Here is a 20,510-nt window from a genome sequence, read left to right on the forward strand (position 1 = left end):
GTTCAAAAGGGGACCCCATAAGGAAAGTCAGGACTAAGGACAAATCCCATTGCGGCATAACGAATGGCTTTGGAGGATATTGATTTAGAAGACCTTTCAAGAATCTGATAACAATAGGGGATTTAAATAAAGATGGTTGGTCTGGAAGACATATGAAGGCTGACAAGGCCGATAAATAACCTTTAATGGTAGCCACTGCACAACCTTTCTGCGCCAGAGATAGAGCAAAAGACAAAACGTCCGATAGATGAGCTTGTAAAGGATCAATCTGCCTCTCTACACACCACGCAACAAATTTAGACCACCTATTAGCGTAGATAGATTTAGTGGAGTGTCGCCTGGCCGCTAATATAACATCCACTACCTCAGGCGGGAGAGAGAAGGAACTCAGGTTGCCCCGTTCAATCTCCAGGCATGTAGGTGCAGACTCTGGAGGTTGGGGTGTAGAACCTGCCCCTGCGACTGCGAGAGGAGGTCTGCCCTGAAAGGGAGACGGAGCGGCGGGCACGTTGAGAGTTGGAGAAGGTCGGAGTACCACACCCTCCTTGGCCAATCCGGAGCTATTACGATTACTAGAGCCCGGTCTTGGCGAATCTTCCTCAATACTCGAGGAATCAAGGGTATGGGAGGAAACGCGTAAAGCAACTGGCCGCACCAGGTCATTTGAAACGCGTCCCCCAATGCTTCCTGCATCGGATACTGAAGGCTGCAGAACAACGGACAATGCGCGTTCTCTCGAGTGGCGAACAGATCTACCCGAGGAAACCCCCACTTCTGGAAGATTAAACGGACTTGATCTGGATGGAGACGCCACTCGTGGTCTGCCGAGAAGTGGCGACTGAGACTGTCCGCACGCACGTTCAAGACTCCGGCCAGATGGTTTGCTATCAAGCAAATCCGATGGTCCTTTGCCCAGGACCATAGTCGAAGAGCTTCTCTGCAGAGAAGGTACGACCCCACTCCTCCCTGCTTGTTTATGTACCACATCGTGGTAGTATTGTCCGTTAGGACCTGTACCGACTGACCACGAAGGGAAGGGAGGAAGGCCTTGAGAGCCAGACGTACAGCCCGTAACTCTAACAGATTGATGTGAAAAATCTGTTCCTCTGGAGACCAAAGACCTTTTATCTCCAGATCCCCCAGATGAGCTCCCCACCCTAGAGTGGAAGCATCCGTTATGACTGTGGCCACTGGTGGCGACTGCTGGAACGGTTTTCCTTGTGAAAGATTGTTGCTTGCAATCCACCACTTCAAATCCACAGCAGCATCTCTGGAGATCTTGACAGTACCCTCTAGATCCCCTCTGTGTTGAGACCACTGCCTTCGGAGGCACCACTGAAGAGCCCTCATGTGCCAGCGAGCATGCGTGACCAACAGAATGCAGGAGACAAAAAGACCGAGCAGACGAAGGACCTTGAGGACTGGAACTACCGCTCCGTTTCGAAACATTGGAACCAAATCCTGAATATCTTGAATCCGCTGAGGCGGAGGAAAGGCCCGACCCAATGTCGTATCCAGTACTGCCCCTATGAACAGGAGGCGCTGAGAGGGCTCCAGGTGAGATTTGGGCTCGTTCACCGAAAAGCCCAGGTCGAACAACAACTGGGTTGTTGACTGCAGATGACGCAACACAAGCTCCGGGGACTTGGCTTTGATCAACCAATCGTCCAAGTAAGGGAATACTGCTATCCCCTTCCTTCTGAGCTCTGCCGCAACCACCGACATCACCTTCGTGAAGACTCGAGGTGCTGAAGTAAGACCAAACGGAAGGACCGCAAACTGGTAGTGTTGCGATCCCACCACAAACCGGAGATACTTCCTGTGTGACTTGAGTATCGGGATATGAAAGTAAGCATCCTGCAAGTCGACAGACACCATCCAGTCTTCCATGTTCAACGCCAAAAGCACCTGTGCTAGGGTCAGCATCTTGAACTTTTCCTGCTTGAGGAACCAATTCAAGATCCTCAGGTCCAGAATTGGTCTCAAACGACCATCCTTCTTGGGAATCAGGAAATACCTTGAGTAAACTCCTTGACCCCTTTCCTGCTCCGGGACCAACTCCACCGCGCCCTTTAAAAGGAGGACTTCCACCTCCTGTTCTAGCAACAGGAGGTGTTCTTGTGAACAATACGAAGGGCGGGGCGGGATGAGGGGCGGAAACTCCCGAAATGGAAGGGTGTAGCCTTTTCCCACAACACTGAGAACCCAAGTGTCCGACGTAACAGTCTCCCATTTGGTGAGAAAATGCTGTAATCTTCCCCCTACAGGAGAGGAGTGAGTGGGAAATGGTGGAAGCCTAAGGCTGCTTCCCCTGCTGCACCCCGCCAGAGGATGAGGAAGAGGCAGAGTGCTGCTGAGAGGCTCCCCTGGTGCGGACCCTACCCCTCCCCCTAAAAGATCTATAGGGGTGGGAAGAGGCAGGTTGCTGATATCTTCCCCGAAAGGAAGAGGAGGAAGAGCCACGCCCAAATCCACGAAACCTCCTGAAGAATCTGGAAGAGGCCGTGGAAGAAGGAGCTTGGAGTCCCAACGACTTAGCCGTGGCCCTGCTCTCCTTAAAACGTTCCAAGGCCGAATCAGCCTTAGCCCCAAACAGTTTGTCCCCATCAAACGGGAGATCCAACAATGTGGACTGTACATCTGCCGAAAAGCCCGAGTTACGTAGCCAGGCCTGTCTCCTTTCCACCACAGTTGTGCCCATTGCTCTGGCTACCGAGTCGGTGGTATCCAGTCCCGTCTGGATAATTTGGGTCGCAGCAGCCTGGGCATCAGAGACAAGATCCAAAAGACCCTGGGGAAGCTCTGTAAACGAAGAGGAGATGTCATCCATCAGAGCATGAATATACCTCCCCAGGATACAGGTCGCATTAGTGGCTTTTAACGCCAGACTGCAGGACGAAAAAATCTTCTTCGACTGCGCCTCTAGCTTTTTTGAGTCTCTGTCCCCAGGCACCGTCGGGAAAGAACCAGGCGCTGATTTGGACGAACAGGAGGCCTGCACAACCAAGCTCTCCGGCGTAGGGTGCCTAGATAGGAAACCAGGATCAGTTGGAGCCGTCCGATACCTCCTGGCCACGGCTCTGTGAACTGCTGGGGAAGATGCCGGCTTCTTCCACACCTCTAAAACCGGATCCAGCAGAGCGTCATTAAAAGGTAATAGAGGCTCCGCCGCGGCTGAGGCCGGATGCAACACCTCTGTCAAAAGGTTTTGTTTCGCCTCCACCACCGGCAAAGGCAGGTCCAAAAAACTAGCTGCCTTCCGTACCACTGTATGAAAGGAAGCAGCTTCCTCGGTATATTCCCCCGGGGACGAAAGGTCCCACTCAGGGGAAGTGTCCAGCCCACTGGCCGACTCCAGTCCACGCAGCCCATCACCCGAGTCCTCTAGCTCTCCTTCCTCTAGGGCTCGTTGGTACTCCTGCTCCTCTAGTACCCGGAGAGCACGCCTCCTTGAATGCAGTCGTTGCTCAATCCGCGGAGTCGACAACACCTCCGCCGAAGTCGGAGATCGGCGCCGATCTTCCGAAGCCACCGACGCCGCATCCGGCGCCACAGGTAACTTCGGCGCCGACTGAAGAGCAGATGAAACGGATGGACCCACCGGAGTCACAGGCCGAAATCTCGACGTCGACGGGATGGAAATCCCTGGGGCCAATCCCTCCGAAGTCATCGGAGCGGCCACCGGCGCCGACACTGGCGCCGAGCCCACGTTCCCAAACGGGAGAAAGGGCATAAAGGGTGCCGGCCGAAGAGGCGCAGGATCACCCAAAGAAAAGGCCAAAGGCCCAGCCGGAGCACCCCCTGGAGCCATCTGTTGGAAGATGGCATACATCGCATTCAAGAATGCGGAACTATCGGCTCCAGGGGTGGGAAAAGCCGGATACTGGGGTGCCTGACTCGGAGGCGACCCCGACGCCGGCCTCGGCGTCTGCGCCGGAGAAAACACCTGAGGCTCCAATACCTCAATCACCGACGCCTGTCCAGGCGAAGTTGGAGACGTCTGAGAGAGCAACGGCGTCGAAGGATGCGGCGTCACCGTGGGGCTGACCTCCCATGTCCTCCGGCGCCGATCCGGAGACCTGGAACGAGCCTCCCTTGAATGACGCCGAGATTCTCTACGGCGCCGGGAGTCTCGATGACGCCGATGTCTTGGAGAAGACTTTTTCTTGTGATGCTTCTCCTTTGACTTGGCCATAAACAGCTTCGCCTCGCGTTCTTTAATGGCCTTCGGATTCATGTGCTGACACGAATCACAAGTCGAGACGTCGTGGTCGGAGCTCAAACACCAAAGGCAATCGGAATGAGGATCCGTCACCGACATCTTGCCTCCACACTCACGACAAGGCTTAAATCCAGACTTTCTCTGCGACATTATTTCCACAGAGAAAGAGTACGCAGCAAGATATACACTGTAACCGCAAGAGTAACAGTTGCTCCCTCGAAGATAACCGTTTCGAATGCACGGAAAAAAGGGAACTGACGTCCGCACGTCGTCGAGGACCTCTTATTGCCTGTATGACGTCAGACGGCGTCGCGTGCGAGACAGTGACGTCCTCGTCGACGTGCAGAGACTAGTAAGAAGATTTCCGTAGAATGCTGGCGCCATGGGAGTATTCATGAGGTGAGGAATCCACAGGTAGTTGTATCCATCAGAAATCACTTTTATCTCTGGTACCTGTGAGGTGCTGCTAGCTAGCTAGCTGGAAAGGGTAAGGCCGACAGCTGTCACACGATGTGGGATCCTACTCAGTCCCCCACGCTCAGTGGTGCTGCTACCCAAAATCCACCAGTCTCGTTACCACAACGGGAGTCTACGGCAACCACAATCAAGAAGCCTGCGTCCATGTGCCATTTAATGTAAAATGGGTCTAGTGGGATGGCTTGCATTTCCATTTTATATGTGGGCATGCAGCTTTTGCTGTAATTGGTTTTATGAATACCTCTCTGCTTCGATGAAGAATTGGATATTAATTGTATAACTCTCAAATTCTTTCAAATGTGGATAATCACCATCCACAATAGCTGGTACCTCTATATCTCCACCTTCAGCAAAAGTGTAAACCTCTTTTGCTTCATGGTCATTTTGAAATGGAGGAATACAATCAGTTTTTGTCTTTTTGCCTACGTCTTCTCTAGAATTGTTTGTTCTATAGGTTTAAAACAAGAGCTTTACAATTCTATGGTATATTATCTTTTGGCAAACCCAGGAGATATACCTGAGAGTTGTCATTTGATGCAAACTAGTGATAGCAGTTAGGAAAGAAACGTTTTTCTCTTGCTCAAAGATCAGACAAAAAAACCTGGCTTGTTGATCAGAAGTCAGATGTCATTCCCTTGACTTACTATTCTAAATGTTCCATGCCACAGCTTAATTCTCTGAAAATCTTGTTGGCTCATTCTTTTGATTCTGAGCACAGGAGTGGAAAAACAGAAGCTAAAATGGTAGTCATGTATTCAGCATTGTGGGATTATGTTCAGTGTCACAGCAAGTCATTATGACACAGACTACTATTGATGTCCAAAGTTAAAACTCAAGGCAATTTAGATATAATTCCAGATCTAACCACTAGTTGGTGGGATACTGAACAGCAAGCTAAGCCAAAATAGGTAAACGCAGCAATGCTGCAGAACTGTCCAACATTGCAGCATGTTTATTTCTCCATATTGGAGTTCTGTGTCCATCCAAGCCATTTGCAGTATTAGTTTTCAATAGCAGGAAACAAGTGCAACTGGTACAGTACATGCATTCCAAGGCATTCATTCAAATATTATGTAATCACCAATTGTTCAAACATAAAATGCAAAACAAGGTACTGAGGACATATAGATTAGCACCAATGTAACCATAGGGCATTTACCTAGACAGTATTGCAATAGTCCTAAAGTTATACAGTCTATTAATCACAACTACAGATCCAACTATATCAGGAGGAGCTGTAGAGTAATATGGCCCTAAATGAGAAAACCAACACTGTCATTCAAAACACACATGAATCCATGTAGATTTGATGTTAACCTATGCTTCTAGCTATCTGACATTCACTCACATGGAATGTTGACCCTGAAGACTGCAATGATCCAACATGTACTGTATGCATGGACAGGTATTTATATAGTGTGCACTTAACTATACAGCAACAGGGAGATGTGCATAACATGACTGGTTAGGAGAGAATCTACACAATCATGTACATCTAGGGGGGCAATAATACAAATACTTTTTACATACATTACATTTCACATTTTAGGTACAAGGAGATTACAGCATTTGCCCACAATCACACAATTTTAAGTGAAGAGCCGAGGCCAGAATTTGGACACACATCAAGATTCCAATAGGCGGCAGCTCTAGCAGCTAGAACACATTGCCACAGTTCTTTAATGCAGTCTGAATGCTGGTGTGAGAGAGGATGATGACCTATCCTAACCATAGGGCTTTCATTAAAGTATATCAGCACATATTTATAAGTCATGTAGGCCTGCCCTAGGACTTTGCCCTTATTACCTGTCATAAGGAACTAATAGATGTGGGCTGGTAGGGAGTGTTGAGGCCGGAAAACTGAACTGCATCCAGAGTTGATTAATTAAGTTACAAAAAAAGAAGCAGCTCAGTTAATATATTTTATGTTGGATGGCACCCAAGAGTAATCCAGTTTCAGTTTAGTAATGTAATGGGCCTTTATTTACCTCTATGAAAAAACGTAAAAGAATCCTTTATTTGACTTCCTCTTGTAGCAGCTAAAAAGTGTCATGTGGCAGAGTTGTTTCTTCAAGGCTGCAAATAATTAATCCAAAAAGCGGAATAAAAATAGAAGTACATTGTGTTTGAAAGAAAGAGAAACTAATTCCAACAGAAAATTAGTCAATTTTATTCAATATAAATTATAGATGGAGCATCACAAACAGATTTCTTTAAGTCGCTGTCCCTGCACCAATCAATTGTACCTAATGTAGCTTAGTACACTGACTTCTTCACATAGAGGATGTACTTCTCTGCCAATACCATACAGGGAAGGAAACCTGCCTTAGAAACATACATAAAAATGAAGGGGGGCTGTTAGACCATCCATAGGAAGGTCTTAACCTAGACTTTTTGCCATTTACCTTTTGTTTTGTTGCTGTATCTTTTGGTTGGCCTTAGGATTCTGAGCACTTTTCCACTGCTAACCAGTGTATATGCTTCTCCCCTAAACATGGTAACATTGGTGTATCCACAATTGGCGTATTTAATTCATGTTTAAGTCCCTTGTAAAGTGGTATTCCATATACCCAGGGCCTGTAAATTAAATGCTACTCATCGGCCTGCAGCACTGATTGTGCCACCCACTTACGTAGCCCTGTAAACATGCCTCAGGCCTGCCACTGCAGAGCCTGTGAGTGCAGTCTCACTGCCACTTCGACTTGCATTCAAAACTTCTTCCAAGTTTTAACCTTCCCTTTTCTTGCATTAAGTCATCCCTAAGGTAGGCCCTAGGTAGCACATAGGGCAGGGTGCATGCATGTAAAAGGCAGAACAGGTACTTTTTAGTTTGACATGTTCTGGTAATGAAAAACTCCCAAAGTCGTTTTTCATTACTGTGAGACCTGCTCTCAGCCCAGCATTGGGAATTCCTTAAAATACTTTTGAGCTGTAATTCCTGATCAGAGAGGAATAGTTACATCATATTTAGTATAATTGGAATGGTAATGATAAATCCACTTTACTGGTAAAGCCGGATGTATTATTACTATTTTAGAAATGCCATTTTTAGAAAGTGGGTATTTCTCTGCCCTCACTACCCTGTGTGCTGATAGCCTGTCTCCAATACACCGTTGGACTGGGATAGGTGACAGCTACACTTGTGCATTCCATTCAGACACCTACAACACAGGATACTCACATTAATCTGTATACTGATCGGTCTTCCTAAAATGAATGTTGGAAAGGGCTACCACTTACACTGCAAAGGGTAGTGGCCAGAGCTCACACAAAGGGGTTGATTACCCCCCCACTGATAGTATGGAGCAGGTGCTGAGTTTAAAGGGGTACCTGTGCACGTCACAGAAACCTTTTGAAGTCATCCCCCACTCCAAAGGCACTTTTTAGTATAGGTACTGGGGGTCTGACCCACTAAAATCAGTACACTTCTGGACTCAAGGAAACATTGCTGGAGTGGACACTGCTGCGTGCCAGGTTTGCCACCCTGCCATGATAGACTGTTTGTAGGAACTGCTGCTCTGCCTTGTTGTGCTGCCGTGTTGCCCTGATGCCTGCTGATTTCTGCCTTGCAACCCAAGAACCACCAACCATATCTGGTGACTCCAAGGGCTTGCAGACTAGCCTTCGGTTCTACTGCTGGTCTCTGGGATTTCAAAGTCCTTGCTCCATCAGACATCATAAAGCGAGCTCTGTGCCTGGTGTTTGTGAGCCACTGTGTCAGTCAACTGCTGTGGGACGGACCACTCTCCACTGCAAGCCTGGTAGACAGAGTGCTCTGTGGCCAGGGGCGGCCCACACGGTAATCGAAGCGCCGGCAGTCTGGGATTCCGAGAGCACTCCCGGGACTCCTGCTTGACTAGCGCTGCAGTGCAGTGTACCCGGACACAGTCTCCCACCAAAGAGAGGACTCCCTGGACGCAAGCTAAAGCACCCCGCTGTGTGCCAGCACAAAGAATGTCTCAACAGATACAGTGGGCTCGGAGTCGAGCTGCTTCAGAGGGAATTACAGTTGTCGCGACTGCAGCCCCCCACACCCTGCACAGACCCTCTCTGCATACTCTGCAACGCTTTACTGACACTTACTGTTCCTCCTGCAGCCCCAGCGGCATCTACCTTGCCGCGTCGGGACCTTCTCCGAACTGCAGTCTCATCCGCTCTACAGAGAGGAGCGCGACCAGTGTGATTACCATACTTTCTCTAGGAGAAACACATTTACATCACAGGGGTTCTTCACATCGTGTTGAGTCACATATTTTGCTAACAGCGTTGCTGTAATATCTTTAATACGTGAATATCTCATAGTTTATTGATTGGATTTTTATCGTATTGGTCTTGATTTATACAGATAAACAAGCTTTATATATATATATATTTATATATATATATATACAGGGAGTGCAGAATTATTAGGCAAATGAGTATTTTGACCACATCATCCTCTTTATGCATGTTGTCTTACTCCAAGCTGTATAGGCTCGAAAGCCTACTACCAATTAAGCATATTAGGTGATGTGCATCTCTGTAATGAGAAGGGGTGTGGTCTAATGACATCAACACCCTATATCAGGTGTGCATAATTATTAGCCAACTTCCTTTCCTTTGTCAAAATGGGTCAAAAGAAGGACTTGACAGGCTCAGAAAAGTCAAAAATAGTGAGATATCTTGCAGAGGGATGCAGCACTCTTAAAATTGCAAAGCTTCTGAAGCGTGATCATCGAACAATCAAGCGTTTCATTCAAAATAGTCAACAGGGTCGCAAGAAGCGTGTGGAAAAACCAAGGCGCAAAATAACTGCCCATGAACTGAGAAAAGTCAAGCGTGCAGCTGCCACGATGCCACTTGCCACCAGTTTGGCCATATTTCAGAGCTGCAACATCACTGGAGTGCCCAAAAGCACAAGGTGTGCAATACTCAGAGACATGGCCAAGGTAAGAAAGGCTGAAAGACGACCACCACTGAACAAGACACACAAGCTGAAACGTCAAGACTGGGCCAAGAAATATCTCAAGACTGATTTTTCTAAGGTTTTATGGACTGATGAAATGAGAGTGAGTCTTGATGGGCCAGATGGATGGGCCCGTGGCTGGATTGGTAAAGGGCAGAGAGCTCCAGTCCGACTCAGACGCCAGCAAGGTGGAGGTGGAGGTGGAGTACTGGTTTGGGCTGGTATCATCAAAGATGAGCTTGTGGGGCCTTTTCGGGTTGAGGATGGAGTCAAGCTCAACTCCCAGTCCTACTGCCAGTTCCTGGAAGACACCTTCTTCAAGCAGTGGTACAGGAAGAAGTCTGCATCCTTCAAGAAAAACATGATTTTCATGCAGGACAATGCTCCATCACACGCGTCCAAGTACTCCACAGCGTGGCTGGCAAGAAAGGGTATAAAAGAAGGAAATCTAATGACATGGCCTCCTTGTTCACCTGATCTGAACCCCATTGAGAACCTGTGGTCCATCATCAAATGTGAGATTTACAAGGAGGGAAAACAGTACACCTCTCTGAACAGTGTCTGGGAGGCTGTGGTTGCTGCTGCACGCAATGTTGATGGTGAACAGATCAAAACACTGACAGAATCCATGGATGGCAGGCTTTTGAGTGTCCTTGCAAAGAAAGGTGGCTATATTGGTCACTGATTTGTTTTTGTTTTGTTTTTGAATGTCAGAAATGTATATTTGTGAATGTTGAGATGTTATATTGGTTTCACTGGTAATGATAAATAATTGAAATGGGTATATATTTTTTTTTGTTAAGTTGCCTAATAATTATGCACAGTGATAGTCACCTGCACACACAGATATCCTCCTAACATAGCTAAGACTAAAAACAAACTAAAAACTACTTCCAAAAATATTCAGTTTTGATATTAATGAGTTTTTTGGGTTCATTGAGAACATGGTTGTTGTTCAATAATAAAATTAATCCTCAAAAATACAACTTGCCTAATAATTCTGCACTCCCTGTATATATATATATATATATATATATATATATATATATATATATATATATATATATATATATATATATATATATATGTATATATTTTTTGTTACACCTGTGTGGAGTCTTTTCGTGGTGTACCCATTGTGATTACTGTGTTTTGCATAAATTCTTTACAAATTGCCTTATAAGTTAAGCCTTCCTGCTCTGCATCAAGCTACCAGAGGGTGAGCAAAGGTTAATTTAGACAGTGTATCTGACTACTTGGACAGGGTGTATACCTCTGCCAATTTCTAGAGTTGTGACAGAATGATCTGCTAATCCTGACACAACTGTTACTCTCTTCCAACCAAAACCTCATGCATACTTAGTGAGGATACTATATACACAACCTGGATGTTTCAAGGGATCTTACAATCTATTTGGAGAGGAAAGGGACTAGGATTATGCGAGAAGGACTCCTCATGAAGCCAATTCTTCTATTTTTTTCGATGTTTGTGTTTCACATGGATACAGTTGGTCATATTCTCTGACTCGGCTGTAAATGCCCTTGCATTTACTTTTGCAGTTTACATTTGTTTTTCACAAGTACTCACCTTTTTTTTCCAAAAAACTATCCGACCTCCTGTCGATCACTTTACCTCAGAAAAGCATTTTGTACAGGTATTACTTTCCAAAATTTCACATCTACTTTCACTACTCATATGTGTATTATGCATAAATGATGGCTGATACATGCAGTGCTCGGAAACATACTTTGTGTGGGTGCAAGCAAACTACTCATTCTGAAAACATTTTGTACCAGCCCTGGCTACCACTTGCTCACCTCACACTTGCTTAGCAAGCCAGTTTCTTGTAGCCTTGACCAGATACTCTGGATTCTCCCAGCATGCTCTGGATGATTGTTAGTGTTTCCACATGTGCACTGGTGCTTTAACATGAAGGTGTCATACACCACACCTGGGATTGAAAACGGGTGAGAGAAAAGAGATGGAAAAGTGAGGTGACGATAAGACATTTGAAAACAGTCACTGCCTTTCTCATACGCTAGATGGCACATTTACCCCGTTTTTCCCTCTGACCACTGTATATTCTTTGGCGAGATGTAAATACACATAACTAGCTATAACGCCCGGGAAGAGAAAAAATATTTTAAAAAACCCTTATGAAATAGGTAGTGAAGTGACTGCCCACTACATGTAGGGGTTAAATAACTATGTTGCTTGCATTGCCACTCTTATTTAGCTTGGTCTTACTACTTGGAGTAATGTAAACAATAAGCACTGGAAAGTCATAAAGGCCACAGGACCAACTCTCCTGCGACTTTAGATTGAAGATTGGGGCTTGACTGTGTCTTACCGGTAGTGAAAAGGTGCTTGACTGGGGCTTCAGGGACAGGACTCTTGGAGATGGCAGCAGCAGCAGGAGACGACTGTGTCCGACTCAGTGTTTGATGTGGTATTGTACTCATGCTTAGTGAGGATTGGTACACCTGGAGATGTTGAAGCGTCTGGGAGTCTGGAAACAACTGTGAGATAGTCAAGAAAGAAGACAGTACAAATTGGTAGCAGACAGGGTAATTAATGCAGAGCAGACATTGCAGGAGAGACAGGAAACAATAACAGAGTTCTCAATCACTATGGTGCCCAAGAAAACTGAGCCAGTGATAAAAGAGGGTAGGGAACACAAATACTATGAATGGGAAAAGAAGCTCTGAAATTCTTCATGAAGCAGGGACTAGGGAGTGTCAATAAATCTTTGACTAAAGAAAACCCAAGTGACACTGATCATTTTTCAGTGACGGTCCTTATTTATATGTTAAGACTAGTACTCAGACTTCTGTATCGTTAACACTTGAGGTTATGTATTTGTACCCATCTGAAGGCTTTTTAATTAAAAAAACAAAAAAAACAACTGTTTTTGAGTTTTGCAATACGAAACAATCAATGCATATCCTGCATATGACACAATCATCTCATAAGGCACACAGTGCACAATCCCCTCAATAGAGTAGACCTGCAACAGGGTAGTATATTTTGTTTGGCAATTCTCCTACCCGCATAAGTCACATCCTCCATTGAGGCCAGTCAGGTGGACCAGTCCGCCCCTCCACAATTACATGCAAAAATCAATCCATGAATTAGTACCTCTCAATCCTCCTATTTTAGGCCATGGTGTTCTCTCCATCTGTCCCACACTCTATCAAACCTCTTGTGGCGTCCTCTTAAGAGTATAGACCACTTTTTCTGCATCTATGCACATGTCCATGCCCAGAAGCCACTGGTATTTAGTTGGCAGCCATGACCCACCCCACAGCTTACCACTGTCCCTCTTTGCCAGCATAAATCTCAAATTCCAGTACAAGTGGCGGGCTTGTGTTAGATCTACATCACAAGGGACTCCCAATAGGATTATCTGTGGTGTTTTAGGAATCATTATCTCCAGGACAGACCTCAGTTCTGCAACAATGGTGGCTCAGTACCTGGTAATAGGAGGGCAAGAGTACGGAGCAATGTACCCTCAGACACCCCACACGGCAGATGCTAGGGGTCCAGGCCTCTGCCAATTTTATACAATCAACTTCTGTTATAATAAATCCTGTGTAAGATTTTCAGTTGTATTGATCTCAGCTTGGCCTGAACAGCCACTTTTCGAGGTGCATTAAGGCCGCTTCCCAGCCCACATCCTCCATGGAGCCTATGTGATCCTCCTAAGCTGCCCTAACTTTTAAAGGTGAGTAGGGTTTATTGTTAATGATGGTGCAGTATGTTGGGGAAACTATCCTACTGACCATCTCTTCATCAAGTATCCTGTGTTCCGGGGGGATACAGTAGTGCATCGTCTTCCAGTCAATTTTTTCTGCTTGCAGGACCTGATGTAACTGTAGGTACCTATATTTCTGCGTAGGACTCAGATCATATTCTTGCTGTTCCAGGGGGATACAGTAGTGCATCGTCTTCCAGTCAATTTTCTCTGCTTGTTGGACCTGATGTAACTGTAGGTACCTATATTTTTGTGTGGGATTCAGATCATATTCTTGCTGCAGGGTTTCAAACAATTTAGTCACACACATCTCTAATACGACTCCTACTGTGGAGATGCTTATAGCAACCCACTGACAAAACCCAATCATCTGTTCATACTCCTTCCATATGTGTCCCTGCAACATCTTTGTTTGCTTGGTCACTTTTCCCCACCAACCCAAGTGTCTGTTGGCCTTATCCCAAACATCTAATATTACTTGTGTGGTGTGCAACAAATGCAGCCTACTCTTTGTGCTGTATAAATAATGCATGTATCTGGCCTTTTCAGTCCCATCCTTTCCAATTTCGCAGCTGGGTCAGGTCTCAGGGCAAACCCCCATTCATTTATGTTGTTACTGATCAGCCACCATTACGCCCCGACAGTGCAATGCCTCCGCTATAGGCTGGCTGGTGGTGGGATCTGAGGTCTATCTGGGGCATACCCCATCCCACAGAAGGCTATGTATAATTCTGTCTACTATACCGGCTGGCTGCTGGGATAGCCATCCCTGAATTGGATAAATACAGCAGGATGTCATCTGCATAAAGCGAGACTGTCTCCCTTTGCCCCATTACATCTAGAAAGCTGGTTATACATGCCCGAACACACACACAATATGCCAATGGTTCTATGTAGGGGGCAAAGAAAAAGGGTGATAAGGGACATCCCTGCTTAGCACCCCGCCCCAAAGCGAACAGGGCAGATATCACCTCATTAACACTGATTGCTACTCTGGGTGCATCATTGAGCAGTGCCACCCATTTACAGAACTGGGCGGCCAAATCCAAAGGAATGGATTGTCAGATGATGGTGTGTCGAATCAATAGAATCAAATGGTTTTTCAGCATCTAAAGATACAGGCAGTAGCAAAGCCAGTAGGTCTCACCTATGCAATAGCTATTGGCTTTCCCAATGTGCATTAGCCATTTTGCACAACAGCATGGCTGCAAGTTAGTGTAGAGGAGAGTGGCATGGAGTGGAGTGTTGTGTCGTAGAGTGGAGAAGCATGATGTGGAGTGTCATGGAATGGCGTAGATTGTCGTAGAGTGGCAGCAAGTGTCGTGGAGCGGCACTGAGCGTCGTGGAGCGGCACAGAGCATCATGGAGTGGCACAGAGCATCATGGAGTGGCACAGAGCATCATGGAGCTGCATGGCATAGAGGGGAGCAGAGTGGAGCATTGTGGAATGTCATGGTGTGGCATAGTGTTGTGGAGTATGGCGGTGTGGTGGGGAGTAAAGTAGAGTGGAGTGGCCTAGAATAGAGTTGTGTTGAGTGTCGTGGACAGGTAGAGTGATGGAGCATAAAGTGGAGTAGAATGTTGTACAGTGGAGTTGCCCAGTTTCGGAGACCGGAGTGAAATATTTGGTGCAGAATGGAGTAAAGTGGAGTGGAGTGGCATAGAGGGACTTGGTTACAGTGCAGTAAGTGTTGTGACGTAGAGCGGAGTAGACTGTATGAGTAGAGTGGCAGACAGAGTAGATTGTCAAAGAATGGAGTGGCATAGAGTGTCGTGGAGTGGAGTGCAGTGTCATGGAGTGGCACAGAGTGAGTTGCATACAGTGGAGTAGAATGTTGTGGCGTAGAGTGTCAGCGTGAAGTGATGTAGAGTGTAGTAGACTGGAGTGGCATAAAGTAGAATGTCTTGGAGTGGAGTTGAATGCCTTAGCGAGTGGAGTAAAGAGTCAGAGTGGTGTACAGCGTCAAGGCGCAGAGTGTCAGGGGCACAGAGTGAAGAAGAGTGGCAAAATGTTGAGTACGTGTGGTGTAGTAGCGCACTGTCATTACAGACAACACATTTTAAATTGAAATGAGCATTACATTTGCAGAATACAGTTTTACTGATGAAAGTATACAGCACACAAACAATATGTGGAAATGTCATCACCTATTGTAGTCATTTGTTTTGATCGTATTTAAATATTTGTTTTCACCACACTTCAGAATTACCAAAAAATGTGTTTCATTTGTTATTTCTTAATTCTGATATATTTTGTAAGATTATCACACAAATTTGCACATTTTGAAGTCAAAGAAAGAAGTTCCTTCGGAAGAAAAAGTCTGACATTTGACCTCTGTCTATGAATGCACAGCAAATGTGACAAGATAAGCACAAGATTTAAAGGCCTATTTACAGAAAGCAAGCACTTGTGTAAAAATACAGCAAAAAGGCTATGTTCCAAAGGGAGGGGCAAACTGAAGCTGGACTGCCTAAAACATAGCAAATAGAAAGCAAGCAAGAAAATGTGAGTTACAAAACACAAAGCCAATGGTAGGCAATGGGTGGAATGCATTCCTAGGGATGCCTTCAGAGTATAACCCCCAAGAAGTCATTAGCAAACCAGATAGCTATGCTTTGACATAAAAATGGCAAGTGGATCATTTGTATAACACGCTACATCCAACCCATCAGGTTCTGCTGAGTTGCCCTTCTTAGCATGAAGCCTGTTTGGTTGAGATGCACCAGGGAGGTGATTACCTTTGCGAGGTGTTTGGCCAAAATTCTGACCAGTGGCTTTACCTTTATATTTAGGAGAGAAATGTATCTATATAAGCCACAGTTGGTACTTGACTTCCCGGGTTTTGTCATCACCACTATAATAGCAACTCAGATCTGCAGGCAGTGTTGCCTCTCTGCATGCCCGTTTGAGCTTATTAAGCATATGTGGACCAATAATTGGGGAAAGCCTTTTGTACATTTCAATGGAAAAGCTGTTAGACCCAGATGTCTTTTCTGTTTTGGATATCTGCTAAAGTGTCTGTGAGCTCTAGAAGGGAGAGCTCTTCTTCCAGGGCTAACCTGTCCGGCAAATGTAACTCACTTAGAAATCAGCTATGGTCAGCGGGGTCTGTGTCTGTCACTTACAATAAAGCGTCTGGTGGTACCTAGCAAACTCGTGTTATCCTGCGATTGGATCCGATCCCTGTCCATTCTCCAGCATGATTTCTCCCACGCATCTAGACTTTCTCCCTCCTACTCGTTCATGGCAACAAGTGACCTGAATTGTCTTCCGTACAGTAGTATTCTCTAGTGAGGTAGAGGTTTTTTGCAGCTTGGGTAGTGATTTGTTTTTTAATTCTTCCCTCCGGACCTCTAAGCCTCTCAGGTCTGCCTTTGTGGTTGTGGTTACAGGGCTTCCCATTCAAACTGTTCTTGTTCCACTGTTCTTGCTTCCACTCTCTGGGTCCTCCCCTGAGCCACTAGGTTTTGGGCACTGTCTCTAACCCTTCTGAAGTCTTAAATACCAGTCATGCTTTCTGAGTGCTTTCTACCAGGCCTTCTTAGTGTCCAACTTTCCCATCATACAAAGACGTGCACTGCATCAGTGGTTCTGCCAAGCCGAAGCATTTAATGCCAGTATGAGGAGCCAGTACCAGCTACTGTTGATGCCCTGCCTTCAGAACTCTCTTCCACATGACCTCTAAATAGATTCAGTCCTACTGAAGATCAGAAGACTGGCCTGTCCCTCTATAGTTATGGATTACATTAGCATATAGGACCCTTATTGATATCCTTGATGCTCTAATCCCTAGCTCCTCTCTATCCTGGAGCACACTGTTGCTGTTTCAAGGCAGTGTGTGCTCAGCAAATGAATGTAAACGAGATGAGTTATGTCAGTGGCACAATGCACATGTACAAAGTAGTTAAGACTCACAATTTGAATAGTTCAAGGAGATTTCCACTTGAGGTTCAATCACCTCCGTTATTTTTATGAATTCATATGGAGCTGGAGCAGATGTAATTCCAATATCATGTGTGTCTAAAGTGTGGAGGATCTTAGAAAATATTTCATTGCATTGGAAGAGGTGTATATCTGTCCGAGTATTCAAAATGACTTTTTGATAAGCTTTCCTGGAACAGTGAGGGGGGTCTTATTTAAGTCACTATTATTCTCACATTTCTGTTTGATTTCTTAAGCTTTCTAAGGGTAGTAGTGGTAAGGATGCCGCACCTCCGTACCGTAACAATTCTTATTTCAGCAACAAAGTGAGTCAGATGAGAAAAAGGTGCCACTCGGTCGGGTGCCCCACTACCCTAGTGGGCACAGAGATTTGTGTACCGAGGTACACAATGACAATAAATGCAGGTAGACCAAGGCACACAGAGAGGTAAGAGTCCATCAACGTTTCTGGGACGAAAGTATAGCCCAAGTATTATGAGTCCAGAGGCGAAGAGAAAAGCGATGATTCCGGGTTGGTGTTTTGAAAGAGTCTTTATTCACAGGTGTAGGTTTGTATCGTCTTACAGGAAACAGCCAACACGTGTTTCGTCACACAAGTGACTTTATCAAGGCTGGCCCGTCCGGCCAGAGGAAGAGGAAAACAGCAAGTTAAAGTAAAGGGAAGATAGAGACGGTGGTCAGTCCTGGGTAAGACCAAGGTAAGTATTCGATAATCCAGTGGTCGAGAAAAGGGTAGTGTGAGGGCCCTGATAAGCCCGAATTCGTGACCCTTAATGTTGATCCGGGAGCACCTAGTGCATCTAGCGAAGCGAGTCTATGTACTCACTTGTGTGACGAAACACGTGTTGGCTGTTTCCTGTAAGACGATACAAACCTACACCTGTGAATAAAGACTCTTTCAAAACACCAACCCGGAATCATCGCTTTTCTCTTCGCCTCTGGACTCATAATACTTGGGCTATACTTTCGTCCCAGAAACGTTGATGGACTCTTACCTCTCTGTGTGCCTTGGTCTACCTGCATTTCTTAAGCTTTCTCTTCAACTGCCATTTCTGGTGTGATGGGCTAGATTTGAAACAATTGCACTGAGTTTGAGCTAGTGGATCCACAATGCCTGCAAGAGCAGGAATGAGGTAAGATGCTAACACAGCCAAGGCTGGGCCGACTTTCCAACACTGAACTCTAAAGCATACTTGCAGCTGTTTTGATGACAGAAAATCAGCATACAACTTGCATGTCATTGATTTTCTGACAGATCTCTGTGAAGTTTAACACTGTTTATACACTCTCTCTTTCTAGATGTCTTAGAAACGAAAGCAATGTTTTAAAGTTTGCCTTGGGTGCTCAGACCAGAGCCACAAAGTGGTTCACAGTCGCCTTTTTAGTTATTCGATGTTCAGGATAAGTGCTCAGAACCTCTAAAACACATTTGTTCAGCACTGTTGGATTTTGGACAACCCTTCAATATGCAGAAAGAATTTCTGTGCATGCCGTGGTTACATTCAGCCAGTGTCATTAGGAGTCTGAAGACAGACACATAAGAGCCTAAGCCTGGAAAGCTGTTTTCACACTTTTGGAAAATACTCCAAATGCAACCAATACTTGGAAGTATGCTGAGCAAGCAGGCCCACATAATCTTCATGCTGCAAACCATTCACAAACTGCTAGTGCTTGTTCTCTTGGTAGGGCTTGCATAATAAACCACATGTGAAGTTGGTGCTCATCTCTTACTGTTCAGTGGGATGAGATCTTTGCACATGACTACTGCTTGCTGCTTTGAAAGGATCGGGCTGAAATTCTGAAATCTGTCAATGGTCACTCAACACTACACATTGATAGATACCATTCAAATCCCAGTGCTTGTTACTGTTGTATGGTGTGGATAATAATCCTTGCACACCATTAGAGTCCCCATCCCCAGCCCCCAAATGGCCTAATGTAGTTAAAACTCTTGCATAAGATAGGTGCTAGCAGTGACTGCTCTCATCCTTTAGGGTGTGGGGAATAATCTTCAAAGACTATTCGTTTTTATTGCCCTCTCTTGCGTGTGGCAAGTAAGCCCTGCATACTATTGGCACTAGATTCCTTTTGTAGGATCTGGCAGGGAACACTTGAATACTCTTATTTGTGTTTCTCTTTTTTGCAGATGCTCCACACTTCCTCGTTGACAATTCTTGGATACTGTTCATATTTGCTCCTTTCAGCAAGCTGTGGCTGAAACTGATTTTCCCTATGCACATGACTGCTGACTTGGGTGATGCAAGTGTTTGCTCCCTGTTCCTGTAAATGTTCTCCCATCAAACATTCGTAAAAGTGGAGCTACCCAGTTTAGATAACGGTTGAAATTCTTACTAGTGACTTACTGGTGTGTCAATTCTTACTCCCCTCTCGTAGACTCCGACCATATAAGGACTTTACAGTGGCTCAGTTAATGCATGCTCTACAGTCTGCAGTTGATACTTAGCATTTGGCCACTCATTCGCCGGCTTTTGCCTCTTTTCAGAGTGGTTGTGAACACAGGAGCAATACCAGTTATACATTATAATTTTAGATCAGTGAATGGCTTTGTACATATTACTTCTTCAGTGAAGAGCCAGCAAGCTGTGCTTCATGTTGTCGAAGTCGAGAACTTTGTAAGTGGCCAACCGTTATGTATGGCTCTCACCGTAAATGGTTCACGCTTTACTCAACAGATCTCCACACTTTACATTCAATTTTCAGTTAGTGCATGCGAGGCATCTGCTGTTTGTCCTCCTTCCCAGCGCTCCAACACCACCAGCCTCTTGTTCTCTGATTTCATGTTTTGCCAACTTGTACACCTTTTCATTGGACTGCCCTCTATACAACAATCACCTTCCTTGTTCTGTCTCCTTTTCAGAAGATGTCTGTGTTCCAGTTGGTTTTGAGAGCAAGCAGTATCTACGGCAGACGACTCAATGAGCAGGTCAGAGCAATGTTGATGGACGGAGACATTTAATGACTCACAGTTTGAGATCAGGAGCCGGCAGCATTGGGGAGGAGACATGGGAGGGAATGTGACCGCAGCTATGAGTCACTCCTGTTTCTGACTCACTGTTCTCTCATCACCCATCAATGAACAGACACAGCTTGAATTGCTAAAAAGGATTTGTAGTCAAGGTCGATTAGATGTACATGAAAAATGCTTTC

The 20,510-nt window shown here is 45.5% G+C and overlaps 1 protein-coding gene across 9 annotated transcripts in view; it reads right to left on the minus strand.

The window, feature by feature from the left end:
* Positions 1-20,510, minus strand: part of HDAC5 (histone deacetylase 5) — a 962,367-nt gene that overhangs the window by 262,782 nt on the left and 679,075 nt on the right. For all 9 annotated transcript variants that reach the window (XM_069237853.1, XM_069237857.1, XM_069237855.1 and 6 more), the window contains 2 exons: positions 11,996-12,164; positions 11,463-11,596 (listed from right to left, as the gene is read on the minus strand). In XM_069237853.1, coding sequence (XP_069093954.1) covers positions 11,463-11,596; positions 11,996-12,164 — 303 coding nt within the window. The remainder of the gene's footprint in view (positions 1-11,462; positions 11,597-11,995; positions 12,165-20,510) is intronic.

The sequence above is a fragment of the Pleurodeles waltl genome, chromosome 6 (assembly GCF_031143425.1).
Source record: "Pleurodeles waltl isolate 20211129_DDA chromosome 6, aPleWal1.hap1.20221129, whole genome shotgun sequence".
NCBI classification, from domain to species: Eukaryota; Metazoa; Chordata; class Amphibia; order Caudata; family Salamandridae; genus Pleurodeles; species Pleurodeles waltl.